The following is an 18,595-nucleotide window of genomic DNA, read 5'->3' as shown; positions in this document are numbered from 1 at the left end:
TTCCAATATCCATGACATTACATTACAACAAACAAGCAAATGTTGCTTTATGAATGAACATTTACATTTAATTTAAGATTTTACACAATAATTTTCTCTATCAATTACAGAGAGATTAGTTCTCTATCGACTAACCCAATGGTTAGTCTTATAATTTTAAATATTGAAAGTGTTTGTCTAGATGAGCAAAGATTTTAAAATGCTACATAACATGCCCTTGATGTAAAATATCTATTTAATCCTTTTGTACAGTGATAATCTTTTTTAATCCCGAATCTTTATCACAAGTCTATTACGGAAAGAAATGTCAAGCCAGTAATCTATTGTCACTGTGTATTTTAAACGTCCTTGTTTTACATTTTAAAGTTATCAAAGTTTAAATAACTAACTTGTACGCCAAATAATGTTACTATAAAATTGTACTATGTTTGAAAACAAGTCTGGGCCATAAGGAAAGCGAAACAACAATCTAAATAGTGTAGATGCTATCTGCCAGCTCATCTTGCACATTGTGTAACATTCATCTAATGTAACTAACTGCAATGTGTCATTATCTCATTTCAATGTTTGAACTTTTATTCTTGGCTGTTAGTTATATTTCATGTTTTTCACAATAGTGTGTGCTCAGTATTTGTAACGTTTTGCACGCAGAAATGATAAGATGGAGACTTTGTATTGATATTAATAATGAGCAGATGAGTGAAAGTTATCCGAGTAGTCTTGTTACTATGGGAACTGGAAATGATCCTCAAAAGGTTGACTAATTGTAGCCTAATTTCAATTATTTTTATTATTGTTATTGTTTACATTTTGCTATATGCTCAATTTTCGTTTCTTCAATCGTTCTGTTTATATTCTATGTATCGTGTTCTCAATGTTTAGTGTTTAACATTTGTAGTTGTTGATTTAGTGTTGACGAGAAGTACTTAGTTGGGTAGGGTATTCCATGTGATAATTTAATGTCTTGCCACCAGTGATGTTGCAGTATGTATTGTCAGGCGACTGATAACATACGATGCTTTGTGTCTCTAAAAAGAAATAAAGAAATGCTCATAGGATGCCTCCTGACTGACGTCACAATCACGCCACTACCCTACAACCAAACTGGTCCAAGTGGGTCCTAGCCAGCAGTCCACACCCGGAGGTCGACACCAGGCACACCGTCCATGTAACCTCCGGCCGTCCCGTCTCCTTACGAGCGGTCCCGTTAGAGCCAATGTTACTCTAAATGGTGTAGTTTAATTTTATTCTTTCCCGACCCCATAGGTAGTAGGTACAGTGCGTCGAAGCCGCATACACATATACAAGTGTGCGACGAGGAAAACAAACTGCAACAGTGGAAACGTCGCTATACAGTGGCGACGCGAGGAAAAACAAAACTGCAACCAGTATGGAACGTCGCTTACGAGTGGCGACGAGGAAACAAACTGCAACAGTGAATTCACGTGAGATTTAGTGCGGAAGGGGCAACAAGCGTACAATGAACACGGTGCAAATAGAAACAACGACAATGTGCAGGGGACATTCAGGGGACATTGAAACAGTGGAATATTACGCCAAGTGATATAGTGCGGGAAGATAGGCAAACTAGATAGAATGAACACAAAAGTGCAAATAGAAAGCCGCGATGTGCAAGCGACCATTCCCTGCGACATTTCCACGGTCGGGAGAAGTTGTAAGGTTACGCGATCGATATAAACTATTCTTGAGTTGTATAGCAGCGCCACAAAGCTGATTTTTTAATCGTTAGCAATTAATTGCCCGTTAGACGATTATATTTTTAGCCGGGGGACATTTTAAACAGTTATTACGGAGGAGTGTACAAGAAAACAAAAATGGCAACTCGGTTCTATGGTTTTTTGATAGTTGCGGAAGAATCGTGGCAGTCATTATTATAATGAGAATTTGAGTTTTTTTTATTGATTGTTAAATGATATCAGACTAATTCAAAAGAAACTTATAGCACTTTGGTTGGACAGTTATGGGTGTAAGGACCTACGTTACTGAAAGACTTAATTACACCAGAGCAAAACCGTTTCTCGACAAGTCGTACAAGGAAATTGTGGGACACTATATAGCGAATCATCTGCATCCCAAGCCTTTCTTTTATTCACTAGGAAAGATTCTAAATTTAGTAGGCGGAAATCAATTGGATCATGAAGACGGTTAGCGGATTACTATTTAGTGCACAATTTAAAACACAGCTGTATACTAAGTTATTTGTGAATGTTGGTTGAATAAATTGCCAGACTACTTAGGCGGACCAGATTAGGTGCGCGGGGTCATGCGAGACCAACAGAATACAGAAAAGATCTTCTCGGGGAAGGAGAACTCACATTATGAAAAACGCAGTGTGCAACTAGGCTTACATGCAATGGAATTTGCTTGTAGGAAGGGCAGGGGACGGCCCAATGACAACTGCAGGAGGGACGACTATTCACCGGATGCAGTAGCAAGCGTGGTCGATACCGAAAAAGGACACAGGCCGCGCGAGCAGCAGCTATAGGACGAGCGGGAAGGCGACCTGGGAGACATACACCTGTATTGCTCTGGCGGCAAGCTGAGGATCACTCACATCAGCAATCGCCCTATGTTCCGGTTTTCGTGAGTTACACAAGTGTAATTCATTGTAAAAAGAAGGGACACCTTGAAAGAGTTTCGTGTAGATCGCAAAAAAAATGATATCGTTATACACAACCTAATGAGAACCAAACCAAAATGTTTTTAAAAATAGGTCTAAGAGAGCCTTCAGCTAAAGGGAAACAGTTATCGTACAGCAATAAAAAGCAATCATGTTTATAAAGGTAGGCGAGCACATATAGTAGAGGAAAGTAAAGAATCAGCAGAGTCCAGGTTCCAAGATAATACTGGAGAACATAAAGGGTACAATGACCGATGTGTATGACATTTCCAAAATTCTATTTTACGGTTGAAAGAAATCAGAAACTAAGATTAATAAAATTGAGCCAAGTAAACAGGGGTACAGGTTATATTAGTGGAAAGTAAGGAAATCTGTATTTTGAGAGTCGGATAGTGGGAGGCACTTGTGTTTCAGTGTATGTCAGAAAAAGATTGTAAGGACTAAGTTAGGAAATAATAAACACTGTTGTATTCCAACTAGCTTAGTATTAAAGATCTTCATATTACACAATGAAAAGGATCAGGCCTTTAGGTCAAGGTAACATAACAGGTAAAGAGAAACAATTTAGGCTTTATTACATCGGTAGCTAATGGGGGCTAATCCCTTTGTTAGGGCACGTGATTGGATAGCCATAGCATCTAGATTTTAAACAGGTTAGAGTGCCTAGGTAATGTAAAACAATGTACGAGTCAGCTAGACTCGCCTGCGACGAGCAATGGTTGGGGGTTGTGACCAACTGCAGGGCGGGCAGCGCCGGCAGACGCATGCACGCGCCTGTCAGTGGATAGCCGACAACACACCCTGTAGAGGTCAAATCAAAACCAAAACATCTGTCAATCCGTCTGGTTAGTCAAACTAACAACAAACAAGTAGACATTACTGTACAATGAGTTTCCAGGTGTCGGTAGTAGTTCTACGATTTAAGAGGACCATGGTCACGTAGATTTAGTTGCAACTGAATTACGGGCCATGAGCGTGGAAACCGACCAATTATCGACCATGGTTGCGTTTAGGTTTACAAGTGTTAGTCCGCGAAATGTCTGAGTTGACCAACATATGTCCTAGACTCCCAGACGCTAAGCGTGGCCAACAGAGCAACACGCCATGGAAATACGAATGCGATATACAGTCAGCGGGACAGGAGCGAGGCGCAAGCGTACGCCAGTGACCTTTTGAGCCAACCGACCTTGCCCCCACTCTCTCGCAAAAACCATTAACAATAACAGATAACGCCCAGCGGGACAATAGCCCCAGGCCGTCACAAATGGTAAATACAATAACGTTCCAGTCGTTTCACCCAAACCAAATGGACACCTACTGTGTTTTAGTACGATACCCACTAAGGGGGGAGGATCGTAAACCTTTAGTCCAAAAATGGGACTTGTAAATACAACCCAATTGTGACTTGTATATAATATAACTATTGTGTTAGAGCATTTATTATTATCGATTTGGTTAATTGTGTGTTCATTCCAATTGTGTTTATTAATTTGCCTAGTATTCTGATTTTATTAGGTTTGCTTGCATTGAAAAGATGTGTTCTGTGATTTGGTCGCTTTAAATGATTATATGTGAGTTGTGTATTTTTGTTCTCTCATATATCTAATTACTTACAAAAATAAAAAGAAGGTATAATGTCAATTTTCTTATTTCATTGTAATTGATTTAAAATTGAGAGAATTGATTAAAAACAAATTGTAAATTTGATAAATTTCTATAAATTGTAGGGGACTTATGTATTTGAAGGGGAGGAGGATCTGTAGCTGGTATTTAGTGTGGAGATAGTACTACAGTTGGTAGGTATCCATAGCTGAACTTATTTAATGTCGCACCAGTGATTGTTGGCAGTATGTATTGTCAGGCGATTGTAACATATCGATGTGGTCTAAAGAATAAAATGCTCATAGGCCTGCTCTTCCTGTGACGTCCACATTCACTGCCACTACCCTACAACCAACGGCTTCCAAGCTGGCCAGCCAAGCATGTCCACCGGATGTCCACCACCAGACACCGTCATGTAACCTGCCGCGGTCCCCGATCCGTTCCTTTACGAGCGCGTCCTCCGTGAGAGAGCAATGCATTACTGCTAAATGTGTAGGAATTTAATCTATTCTTCCCTGACCCATAAGCAGTAGTACAGTGTCGAACCCGCATACCAATTATATAGTTGATCTTGAAGGTTGGGATGTTTTTTCTTCCGCTTACCTCATGAAACCAAGGACAATTTGCCGTCACTTTCGAAAAGTATTACAGATACTTTGGAGACAGTGATCATTGAGGTATTCATAAGATAGACACAAAAGTTAATTATAAAAAAGTACAATGGAATGGTCATCTGTATGTATCAGTAAATAGTTTATTTTAATTATCATTTTAATAATAACCAATTTCATGTAACAAAACAAGTTTTTTTCCTCATCATCCCCAGAACAACTAATTCCAGGAGCTTATCATAAAATTATAAAAATGTAAGCGAACTTTGGTTGTTTTGTTATTAAGTTTTATAATTAAGTAATCCAGTAAAAACTGGTTTTCCATGTATTCTGTATCCAAAACAATCATCTCTAATATAACCCTCCGGCTAGGCGCGCATTTTGAGCCTTGACTGGCCACCCTGTTTTGGAGTTGCTTCGTGCAGAGTTTTTAATTTATTTATCCTTGTATCAATTAATATTATTGGAGGAAAACAAAAAATTCTTCTATACATCAAAATTACTCTGCGAATATGTTGTACAATATAAAGCATAAACTAATAATTTGACTTGCCTAAATAATTGGTGGATGTTTTGATGGTTCAGAACTCAAAACTTTTTTTTTCAAAAAACACTTTTATATTAAGCCATTAAAAAAAACTCAAAATTAATTTTATTTAAAAATCGTTAAAAATAATGCATAATGTTCACTTGTACTGTATGCACAAAAAGAAAATAACTATAGCTTGATAAAACACTTTTATTTACAAAATCGAAATTACAATTGAAAAAAACAAGGACTATATACAAGCACCGTAACTAGTTGTCGGCTGTTCACGCGGAAGTAGTCGAGGAGGCTGTTTAGCAGGACCAAGGTACAAATAACAAAGGTAAATTTTCAGTTGATAATATATATATAAAAGTGAATACATTATTAGAAGGCTTGCGGATCTCCTTGTGCCATTAAAGTGATAATAAGCTTTTATGCGATTTCGAGCAGGTAATGGTGTAACTATCGGAAACTATGACGTAATTTAGTAGACGATGTTTAATGAAGTCGTATTATTACGAGATACTACTGCCAGTTCTCTGCGGTTGAAAAAATGAGTCGGTAATTTAACGGACGGGTTGCCGAGCCCGGAGGGTTAATATTTTAGTATACACATGCATTTTATGCCAAAATCAATTCAAAAATTCAGTCCTAGACAGGCTAGAGTAATTGCTTCCTCAATGGGTTACCCGTTGTTGTTATGTAAAATTAATTAATTAATCTCTTGAGGTCAGTCTAAAACAATGTTCACGGATAGAAGGCAATGTTCCATTTGTTGTACTGACACAGTACTTCAGATCCACCCACAGTGTCTTTTTCATTATATTTATAATCCAATTGCCATAAATGCTCTAAATGTATACATTACGCAAACAAAAGAAAAAGAAACAAAATATTTTAAACATTTAATTTAAAATTATTAGATATTTAAAAAACTAAGTAAATTAGTTTTGAAAACTAAAATCCATGCCAAAAGTAACTTTAATTGTATATAGCAACAGATATTTGTTTTTTTTTTTTCAGAAGTACACAGTTTGGAACATATTATTCAGTAAATTAATACAAATATATGGTTGTATTTTTAAATTTTGTGAGGAACAAAACACAAAGATATCTGTACAAATGAGTAAAAACCAAATAATGTATTATAATTTGATGTAGACTCAAATATTTTGATCAAACTGTTCTGGTTAATTATTTTATATTTTAATTAACTGTATTTCTAAACATATTAACAGACAGTACAGTAATAGTGTCACAGACTGTACTAACCTCGGAGTTGTTGTCCTTGAAGGGTGGACAGCCCTTGCCTCCTGCTATGCTGAATCCAAGGCCGTTCTGGTCCCGTATCAGTGTTGTGTGTACCATCTGTTTGATCACTTCTACGTCTTTTGTGTCCGACAACTTCTTATTCTTACCACACAGAACAATCGTTATTATTAGTTGGCTGGATGTAAAACCTCAAAAAGTGGTGTTGATGATGCAAGGCTCACACAAGGATAAAAATATACAAAGCTGTTTAATTTTAACAATCAATTTGAAATTTCTTGTTGGCACTGATTTTACACATGAAAAAGTTATTTATTTAAAACAATTTTTTTTTTAGAAATCTTTGTAAAATATTTTAGTAATTTTTACTGTACAAGAAATGCTCAACATTTTAATTGAAAAACCATATTATAATCGATTAAAAATGAAAATATCATACATTAATGTAAAATCTGATCCGTTTTTTTTTTTATTGTCAGATTTTTCATGTGATTGAAAAGATGAGTTCCAATGATTTTCAAAACATTCTATACACGAAGAAAACAGGATTTTTCCAGACATTTGCCGTTTGTTCAGTTGATACCAATACAATCAGTAATACTCAGCAATCTGATCTCTTCTTCAAGTGGATGATTAAACTAATGCACGACTGGAATCTAGGTTAAAGTAAACAAAACATACCAGAACGTTGTAACTCTACACGCATAAGTCAGGAACACACAACCATGTTGTTGTGTGTCTATTCCACGCAACAACTATACTCTAAAACATGCACTTAATAAAAACTAGACAACCTAATCAATCAAAACTGAACTACAGAATTACAGGTCACAATAGGGTCTGCCATTCACTGGATAATAGTAAATGGTGATTGTCATGGTAGAAAAAAGATGGTGACAAAAAAGAGATGGGAGAGGGGCCTTTTTTGTTATTGGTTCATTCTAGATGAACTTTTTAAAAACCATATTTTAATACTTTTATGTTTTATTGTTATTTTTCCAGAATTGGCAACCAAACAGTTCTGATTTCAAACTGATGGTTGACTAATCGGATTTGGTTAGTAAATTTACTCTATAAAGCTTCAATTAATTTCCTTTTGAAAACCACTGAGGTTCCCGATGTAATAGTCACCCCCTTCATCCCAATTCAAACGAAAAGTCATCAAATCAACAATGATGTGCAATTTTTGTCTACCTGAAAGAAGAGATAAGATTATATATCTCGAAAACTTCGTGTTTACTGACTGTATTGTATCACTGAATGATGGACAATCTCCGGGAAAATCCTGTTTCCTTCACAATCCTTCTATCATAAAAAAGTCAAAGAATTCTATAAATCCTTGCTTTTGTACTCTCACTTCAGTTATTTACCAGTATGTATGACAAAAAGTTTTTTGCCACAAATGCATGTGTCATAGTTGTCATACCAATAACACAAAACAAAAACGTGTATAGTTAAACTCACCGCTATCTTGCTTGTCGACAGGTCCGTTGAGCCCTGTAGCACTTTCGAATAGCCCGAGGGTGACGACGGAATTGTGTGACGCAGCACTCGGTGCTCTACTGGTGCTCAGACTGGAGCAGGCCGAGTCCCCGGTCCCCGCCACCACTGAGCTCTGGGGAGTTCTGCAGGACATACATCATGTGAGACACAACCGGTACACGACTGCTCACACCGACTCCTACACATCTTGAGGTCTTCCACCACCGGGTTCCTCCTTACAAGCTCGCTCACAACCAACACTTAAAATGCAGGTAACAAAGACACCAATACCGCAAAACAAAATTAAAAAAGCTTCTATATAATAATTTTTTATTAAGTTCAAGATTTATTTATTAATAATAATTTAGTTGCAAAAAAACAATAAAATAAGCTTTCAATAGTGTTAACACGCCCAAAAAAATTAAAGAAGAAAACAAAAGAAAAGAAAAATAGAGAAAACCTTGGGATTGGGAAGGGGCACAAGACGAGTGACCTCTCTGGAGATGACTAGCACCAGAGAGTGGCCTGAAGAGCGCAGCACCTCCACAGCACCGTAGTGGTCGGCCCCCACTAGCGAGTGTCCGTTCACTGACAACAGCTTGTCTCCAACCTTGTCACACAGTCAAACATTCAATGGGTACTACTACGCTAACACTCTAAACATTATTAGTTACAAGTCTTTTACTACTATAGGCACTCACTCACTGTGTGTGACGTGCAAGTTACTGCAACGTTTCATTACAAATGAGACAATACCAACATTATCATACACCTAAAAATATAATCATCGTCATAACATTACCAACAAAATGTCAGTAGAATTAGATTAAAACTTAAGTAGTCACAAAATCAATTGAATTGATTTGTTCTTTACTTAAATCTGAAACCAATACAGTTAATGTTTGAATGTTGAATTTAGCTCGAGTTCACCTTCTTTTAATTACAGCGTCTGGAATCAGAATCAGGCTCAAACTTGACTCCTAAAATCTGGAGCCATGTTCCTCCAAAGAGATCCATAGAAAGTCGATGAGTAAGAAACTCAAAAGGAAGACTTACATCGTTTTGACATCACGTCACCAAATAAATATTTGAAGTGACAGTCTCATTGTCTCATCATGTGCAGAACTGAGTGCACTATGATATTTCTGACACAATCTCTTAGAAATTCAACATTCAAATTGAATCAACCTTTCCTACCATAGCTACAGTTAATGTGATATCAAATTTAAATTGGCTGTTACTTTTAGTATGCTTTATTTATCAGTTACCAAATTTTTTTTCAAATTTCATAATGCACATATTTTCAGTAGAACTAATTATCTTAATAAGAAGACTAAATATGTTATTCGCTTTGAAGTATCTTAAACAAACAAAAACAACAATAATTGAAAAGTTGAATATACTAGTGTATGTATTGTGTGCTGTGAATTGTAAACCATTGATCAACATCAGCAAGAGTTTTGAGTCTGTTAGGTTCTTGCAAACAGACTAGCGGTACGTGTAGGGGCCAACATCCTTGGCTAGTCTACACATACAGGATGAATGACAAGCCAAGACTGTTTCATAATTTGAAACACATACTTGCTAGTATAGCCAACTTTTCTAAATTTACCCTCTCTCCTCTAAGTGTCTAGACAAGTGCTTAATAATGGCGATATGCCTGTAATAAGTAAAATTGCTTTCATTTCCCATTTCGCTTGAAAGAAAAAAAAAATCAATAGTTAGATTATAGACAGTTTCAAATTAAAATGTAAAACATGGTTTTTATTATTCCAAAGTTACTTTCAGAACAACAATAATTATAATTATTTAATTTTAAAATTGTGCAATTTTACCAACAATAAATTATAATGACAAATACAAATCTATACTCCACAAAAAAGGAGGAATTCAGTTGAATCAATTAACAGTACATGCTATAAATATTTTTATCAGTATTACAACACTGATACTTGACTCTTGATATGCTGACCTGGCATAAAAATATCTCAATTAATGAGTGCCGTATGTGTCAGACACTCACCATTAACACAGTGGTTGACCCTGACACAATCGTGTTGTCTATAAAGAGGTCAAGACTCAAACAACCGTGCGATTGATCCAATAAAGAGAGTCATCATAGCAACACTGGCATGTGAAAAACATGATCAATCTTTATCTGTTTGGATTTCATACAGGGCACTCCCCTTCTTAGTAATTCCTTGAAGCTTTTCATATTTTTAACTGACTCCCAATATATAAATTAGGTTACATACAACAAAAATACACTTTTATAGAGGACAAAACTTTATACTTTGATGATAGTTAAAAATATATTACTTGACTCCATCAAAATGCTATCCAGTAAGGTAAATCATGTTTTATTTTCATTTATTGGATCTGTGCTTGCCGTGTGTGATGAAACAGCTTTGTAAATAACGTTAAAATTAGACAACACAAAAACACACAGGCAAAACAAACAATTACAAAATATAATAAAAATGTTTCATTGCAACAACAGTCCCAAAAATATATTTTAATCATGAACTTCTTTGATCAATGGTATTAAAGTAAAAAGTTAGATTTAAAATGTACATTGTAAAGATTCCATTCGTTCCAAAAACCTATGTAATTTATCACTAATAACATTACTAATTTATTATTGGGTTATGACAGAACTGTATATTGTGATCTAGCTAATGCAATAAAGGACTTACAACCTATAAATTTGTAGTCTTGTAGTCTAGTCACAAATCTAGGAAAAGAAAATAATTAATGCATAAATTTTGTAAATGACACTTCAGAATAATACTATTCTACCAGCCTTTAAATATAAAAAGGTTTTAAATGCGAAAGGCTGAGAAATTAGCGAGTATGCTGAGCAAAGACTAGTATGTAAAAGTGAGCAGGAATATTCCTTAGTTATTGTTATAATCACATATATTTTACAAACCTCTAAAATGCCCATAGATTTTCTTGGATTATTCATCCTCAGCAATATTAATAACCAATACTTTTGGTTTTATTTTACCAACTATTTTTTTTGACGTGACATCGTCTTAAATTAGGTTGTGGCTCGGAGTCACTCATGAAAAAGTGTAACGCCCGGTGGTTTGGGGGACGGTAACGTTACGATGCCCGTCCACAGTGGGTGTCCGCCCGCACAGGTCCCCCCCCCTGGATAAAGCAGATAACTGTGGGTCCGCCGCACGGGATAAAGCAGATAACTATGTTTATTCGTGAAAATGTGGAGTGCTTAGATTCGTCATTTACAACAACTACAACAATAAAGGTAAATAATTGTACACTGATATTTTCATTATCGTAAACTATGATTGATTGATTGATTGTTAGATTGACACAAAAGTTGAGAAACTGAGTTTATAGGTTATGTCATACTATTGACAAATGTACAACAATAAAGGTAAATAATTGTACACTGATATTTTCATTATAGTAAAACTATGATTGATTGATTAATTGTTAGATTGACACAAAAGTTGAGAAACTGAGTTTATAGGTTATGTCATACTATTGACAAATGTTGATAGTGTTAAGTAAATTATTAGTTTAAAATCACTCTGCAATCAATCGTAATTCAGTCGATTGAGAAGAAACAGCGCGTATTGCTAGTCAAACATTTAAAATAACAAATTATAACCTCTAACCTGTCATAACAGTGCGACCAAACAAACGAACTAAAACCGACCAATCACCACGCGCGGAGTTAGAATTTAACTGTGTTTAGCAAGAATTTCAAATTCCAATTTTAGTAAATGTTTCATTCAACTTTACCATTTACAATAACAAATTTTAATTAATTTCAAATTATGTACAATGTTTTAGTAAACAAAATATATTTCTATAGTTAAAATTTTGTGCAATTCTTATTTTCATTCAATTCCTTGTTCCTATTGTGCAATTTAATAATATTCATATCAATAAATATTCTACCGAGAAAAAGACGTTGTCACGTAAAATCTTCGCCCGTAAAAAACCGACTTTACAGGCAACCATAATTTTTTTTTAAGCGAACTGTCATTCTTTTATTCACACTTTTAATAAAATACACTTAAATTTGCTAATAATACGGAAATATAAAACATATATGATAGAAGATATAAGCACAAGTTATATTATTCCTGTTCATTTTTGTTAGATTATTGTATAATATTTCATGATGACAAAATTTCATATCCCAATAGACAGTGATTTTTTAATGTAAGAAAGATGTTAAGCACAGAAAAGTGAAAAACCTTTACAAAAACCCTTTAAAAAATATTATTATAAACAAATATTACTCCTTGCACATAATGACAATATAACAACCTTACTCTGCACCGTTAACAGACAATCTAGTGGATACGAAAGATTACATACTTTATAGTAAAATTACCTGGACCTGGGCACATTCAGAAGGCAAAATTGTAAATGCTTAGAAAACTGAAGTTTATATATATATATAAAAATCAGTAAAATATTGATTTTATTTAGAAATAAGAAAAAAGTTTAAACGTTGTAAACGTTTTTTACGTTTGATTTACGTAACAAAATAATATGCATATGACAATAAAGGACATAACTAAGATAATGAAAGGATAAGCTGTGGTTTAAAATCCTTGTTATCTTAGTGAGCTAAATACACCTAAAACGTGAGAGACAATTACCCTGAGGTCAGCTAGGTCGGCAGGGCCACCCTCTGTCACCCGAGAGATGAAGATGCCCTCATCGTCACCCTTGAAGGGGGTTTGAGCCCAGGCCGCCCGCAATGGACAGCCCCAACCCTCCTGCGCTGCGCTCCAGGCGTATCTCTATAGTCTCCTCGGCCAACTCTACTCCCGTACTGTCCAACTCTGTAGAAAACATCCATCACATGACACTGTACATTTGTCCAATTATCTATCAAAGAGCCAATTATCTTGAGTAATTACAGGTAGAACACATAATGGGGTAGAAAATAGTGGGGGCAACAAAAAATCTGAATTTAAAACTTAATTCAATGATTATGGAATGTTTTCTTATTCAAAATTCACATGCATTTAGTGGTTAAATTGATTATCAAGGACTGGATTAACCATAATGTACTATAGTGTCCTCAACCCCCAACAGTATCTTAACCCTTTCTAAGTTATAAATGGAATATCTCGTTGATTAAATCTAACTAACTTTAAACGTTCTAAGCGGGATATATCGCAATATCTCAGAAAAAAAAGAAATGCTTGATATTTGTGTTAGTTCTACAAAATTCCATTAGAATGGATGAGAGTGCATTTTTGGTACCACAATTTAAAGCTTTAATGAGTTTTCTAATACTGTTAACTCTATTATTTAACTGCTCATAATACATCATTTTAATGATTTCTTGTTTTACATTACAATATTTGTCTTATCAAACTAGTTGTTAGATTCAATTCAAACAGATTTTTTCCTTTAGATTTCTATGGTTTTAAACTTCTTCTAACCTTATATTACTGTATATCAATTTTAGTGAATACACTGATTCTGTAATCATTCTTGAATGTGTAAATAAAGATATTATTGATTGATTGATATACAATGTGTAACATGACTCTTCATAATATTCGGTGACAGCCACAACTCAAGGTTTTGTTGTGTTTTTTTTTTGTCTTACCGGACAAACACGTGCAGTAGCCCAACTGTCGCTCTAAGCGGAAATACTCACTCGTGACAATCAGTTGCTGTGCACACATTTGTTTGTAATCTGATACTCCACTAATTAATGCAATATTATCTACTTTGAAATGTGTTTCCATTCATAGTTTTATATAGTTTACAACGTTATATTTTATTATTATTTTTATTTTACCACACAATTATGGGGAAGTATTAACTTGTTATGACACATCAGTATTTAATAAGTAATATATATATATATATATATATATATATATATATATATAATGCTATGACAATAGTTCTATTTAATAGTTTTAATAAACAATGATTTTAGAATCAAGAAAACTAACAATATCTAACACTAAAGTATATTCATAAAGAAACCTCAATAATAAAACAATATTTTTTGACCTATCAATTATTACATTTACTCCACTTTTGTCATATCCCACTAAAGCAGTTGGCAACAATATTTAAGAAGATTAAATTTTAAAAATTTTCAATATCTCTTCAACGACAGTTTTTTACAAAACATGTTTATAATACACGTAAAGTTCTAAAATTAAAATTAAATTTCTTGTTAAAATTTGATATGTACTGATATATAAGATCAAAACAGAAATATTTTTATAATGTAATTTAGTATAGGAAAACTAATTTAATTAATATTTTAAAGGGTATTTACTATTTAAGGTTTTTTCAGAATTTTCAAACACTGAATTTTCAAAATTATTAGAATATATAAGGAATTTTTATTCGTTATAAAACAAAACTTACTGCACACTCCTGTGAATAGGACAGTAAACAACTGGCAAGTTTTACGATCAAGCTATCAACTAAAGCTTTTATTATGAGAATAAAGCATTCACTTCTTTGTCATTTTATTTTATGGCAGTGCTAACAGGAAAAACTGAGTCATACTATTGCGTAAATTTCAACATTATTTTATTTAAATAAAAAAAACAAAATGTTACATTTATATCCATCTAGAAGCCTTTCATTAAAATAGTAAGAAATACTATTTTTTTTTTAAAGCAAGACTAAATTTAATGTTTAATATTATTAATTTATCTTTGATAATATTATTTCAACAATTTATTAATGTACAATTTACTGTATCATTAAAACATCCAGGTTTTATGATTCCTGCTGTTTACGCCCTGGGAGGAATAGGTCAATTAACCACTATCGTGGTGATAAAATGAGATATTTTATCAACCACGCCATACCTTGATAAGTGTGCCATATCCGGGTACGACTAAGTGTCGAAGGATACCTCTGTCTGTCCAAACTCCTCGTGGAAGAGTAGAGAAGGTTTCTGTCCAAAACACTGTCACGGGACTTGCGCCCCTGTTTGTTTCTGTTCAAACTACCTACACTCCTATACTGATAGCTACCTCGGTCTACACTCTGTTTACTCTTAAACATGGCAATGATGTGTGAAGGTGGCCTACCATGTGTGGAGCCTGGCGGAGTGGGGAACACTGACACAGACGCTGGGTCGTCATGCTGCTTGCTGATAGCCTACGCAATCAATAGATAACAGAGTCAACCAATTGCACAATCACTCTCTCACTAATCTACCAGCTTTATCTCATTTAACACACCTGATAACAGATACAACACTACTTCAACTTGTAGTTTACTCACTTTTAACTCTTAATACACACATGGAGTACGATCCATATTTTCTTTAGACATTATTTATGGTTTCAGTTTATTGTAGAAAATTTTCTTCAAAAAAAAGCATCTAGTTTTTGCAATTAGCTTAACCTTTTTAATTTCCCAACAAACTATTTATGAAAAACAATATAAACAAGGAAATACACTTTGTTTATGTATCTTAACAGGGATTAGTAGTATTTTTTATTACAATCGCTTAGCATTTTTAACTCAAATAATTAAAAATTTTTCCAAATCAATAAATGGAACTTACATACACAAAACAAGTAAAACAGAAAAATCTACCATGATACCCAAAAATCGAGATTAAAAAAACCTTTAAACTGCACCAAAATGATTGATTTTTGTTCCCTTGCTAATTGTTTATCACAAAGAGAAAGGGATTTTTATTTTGAACTGTTTACAAAATTAATTATAATTAAATGTTAGTTAGTTAAATTTTTACTATCATATATTCAAAAAATTAAAATTCTATAAACGAATAGAATGTGCATATTACATGTACAATTAATAACAAATGTAATAAACAAATAAAAAAGTGGATTGCACTAATTAATTATTTTTAGATGGCCAGATTTTGTTTTTGTGTGATTTCTGCCATTTTCAGGATTAAAATAGCAGGAATTATATTAATATACTAGTAGTAAATAAACACATACATACATACATACATATAGATAAGGGGTTTGAATTATAATTTAGAATCCTTTACTATTTTTTTTTAAGTTTCTTAGCATTATAAATTAGAAAAAAATAGTAACTTTGGAAATTTGTTCTCTAATAATTATAATTTTAAAACAATTAATTTTACCAACAATGTACATCAATTAATCTACTGAAATTTGCAACAACAGTAAATATCTAATAATTAATACATTTTTAAAAAGTTGACATTAATTGGAAAATATAAATTGAAAAATAACTTATAAGATAGTAAACATTCACTGCTGTTGCAACATTCGGTAGATCAATTGTGTACATTGTTGGAAACGGATTTAACATCATAAATTCAAACTCTATTTATATATCTGTATGTGTTATTTACCACGTTTTAATAATAATAACATGGTTTAGTTTACACATATTAATAATACTAATATATTAGTATAAATTACTCCTACTATTTGAATGTAACTTAATAACGATAATGACAGAAAAACACACAAAAACACTAAATCTGGTCAGATAAAAAACACTCAGGGCAATGCATTTTTACATTTCTTTATAGAACATATGTAAGTATATTTTATTATATACAATGTTTTATTTTTAAATAGAGAACCATAATTTTTACAAATTATTTTCAACCAATCCTAACAGATGAAAAATAGTGCTTCTTTTGTGTTTTCTAAAAGGTTTTATGTTAGTTCTGTAAAGCTTGAGAGATCAAGTTTTAAAATCAGAGAAATTATTTATTAACTGTTTAACATTACTGTATATTAGATTGCAATAAGAAAAACATACATTAAATATTACAATGCTATGGTAAATCTCTGTTAATGAGAAATGGATTTTGAAGTTAAAAACACACAGAGACACTTAAATTATACTGAATGAATTATATTAGGATTTTAATACGATTAAAAATGTTGATCTAATTCAAAAGTTTGTAATAACTTTCAAACTCTATGTAAAAAATTAATGAATAAACAATATGTTATTACTGTGATTGTTACAGAATACATAACAAACAGTTTAAAGAAGAAATATCAGTATAGTTCTTGTTAATCATAGAGATTTATCATTACCATGCAAACATGCTCTAGAATATTTAAATTGACAATTGCTTAGAGACAAAGCAAGAATACACTAAGTCCACTTTTATCATTGGACTATGATTAATAATTGTTTCCTTGTGGTGCCAGTGGACAAATGGTACATATTTAACTCTCCACTCATTATCAGCAGTAGAGAGGAAGTCCAGCTCACGACAATAATTGCGTGGTCGACCACGTAACCACTCTAACAGTTTTGGAATCTTTCCTGTTACCCAAGTACACGATTTAAAAAAAAATTGAGGACATTAAATGGATCTTATACTTAATAATACAGAACAAATATTGTTTCTTACAATATACCATAACATAATATGAAAAATATTTTTTTCAAAAAAAGTTAAACAAGTATTGCAAATGTAGCCTTGAAAAGTGTTTAATATAAATATACAGTACTAAACTTTTTAACACTTTTTTTACTAAATTTATTTGTATTATTTACATTTCGAACTCAATGAATTCATCATCAGGTACATGTAGGTTAAGGTAAATGCAGTAAATAAATAATTGAAACCAAATTATCATATTTTTTTAACTACCTTGGTGGCTAAATTTTTATATTTAATTTTATATGTGATCAATTTATATCATTTAAAATTCTATAGAACAATACATTATTTTTGTTAGAAAATCTTTGTCATTTAATAGTACATTAGGATTAATTTTGACACTTTTGTATATTTCAAAATGTTTTAAAGTTGACAATGGGTGACTTTTTTGCGGGTATGTAAAGTTTCAAGATTGTTTTCGACGTTTGTGTATGTATGGCCGGTATTATTTAAATGGTCAACATATTTTGAATTTGATGATGTCTTCAATGCTTTTATATATTCATTAAATCTCATTTTGAAGGATCTGCCGGTTTGTCCAATGTAGTGGTTTTGACTATCATTGCAATTTAAGTTGTATACTCCACTATTGTTAAATTTCGTTGAATTACTTTTGTTTTTGATTATAAGGCTGAGGTTGTTAGAAGTTTTGAAAGCCAATTGATACTCTTGTTAATAAAATGATTTTTTAATTTTGTGGCAGTGTTTACCAAGGTAGTGAGATCAAATGTATTTGATATCTCTTTCTTCTTATTTTCTTTCTTTGTGTGGTTTTCTATAATACATCAATCATGCTTGGCTTGTATCCATTATTTTGCGTGGTGTATTTAATTCTTTAGCAAAATCTTCAGTTTTAATTAGAATTTTGGAATTTCAGACAAATAAAAAAAAAATACTAAATTTCTGTAGGAATTTTGCAATTTCTTTGGTAGTATTGGATGGCAAATGTCCGAAATCCCATTTATACTTTCAAAACCTTCTATCGTCAATAACAAACTTTAAGCAAAGAGCATCTGCTGTTGTCAATTTTATATTTTAAATTTTGAACCCTATCATTT

General features: G+C 32.9%; 1 protein-coding gene across 1 annotated transcript; it reads right to left on the bottom strand.

The window, feature by feature from the left end:
* Window positions 1-8,599: 8,599 nt before the first annotated feature.
* Window positions 8,600-15,274, bottom strand: LOC124373596 (the record flags this gene model as incomplete). The annotated part of the gene is made up of 3 exons (XM_046831954.1): window positions 8,600-8,744; window positions 12,781-12,966; window positions 14,980-15,274. Coding segments are annotated over 2 exons (417 nt in total), but the record flags the coding sequence as incomplete, so codon positions are not given.
* Between the last annotated feature and the right edge of the window lie 3,321 nt (window positions 15,275-18,595).

The sequence above is a fragment of the Homalodisca vitripennis genome, unplaced genomic scaffold (assembly GCF_021130785.1).
Source record: "Homalodisca vitripennis isolate AUS2020 unplaced genomic scaffold, UT_GWSS_2.1 ScUCBcl_5962;HRSCAF=12953, whole genome shotgun sequence".
NCBI classification, from domain to species: domain Eukaryota; kingdom Metazoa; phylum Arthropoda; class Insecta; order Hemiptera; family Cicadellidae; genus Homalodisca; species Homalodisca vitripennis.
The sequence above is the reverse complement of the archived record's forward strand: the minus strand, read 5'-3'. Positions and strand labels throughout refer to the sequence as shown.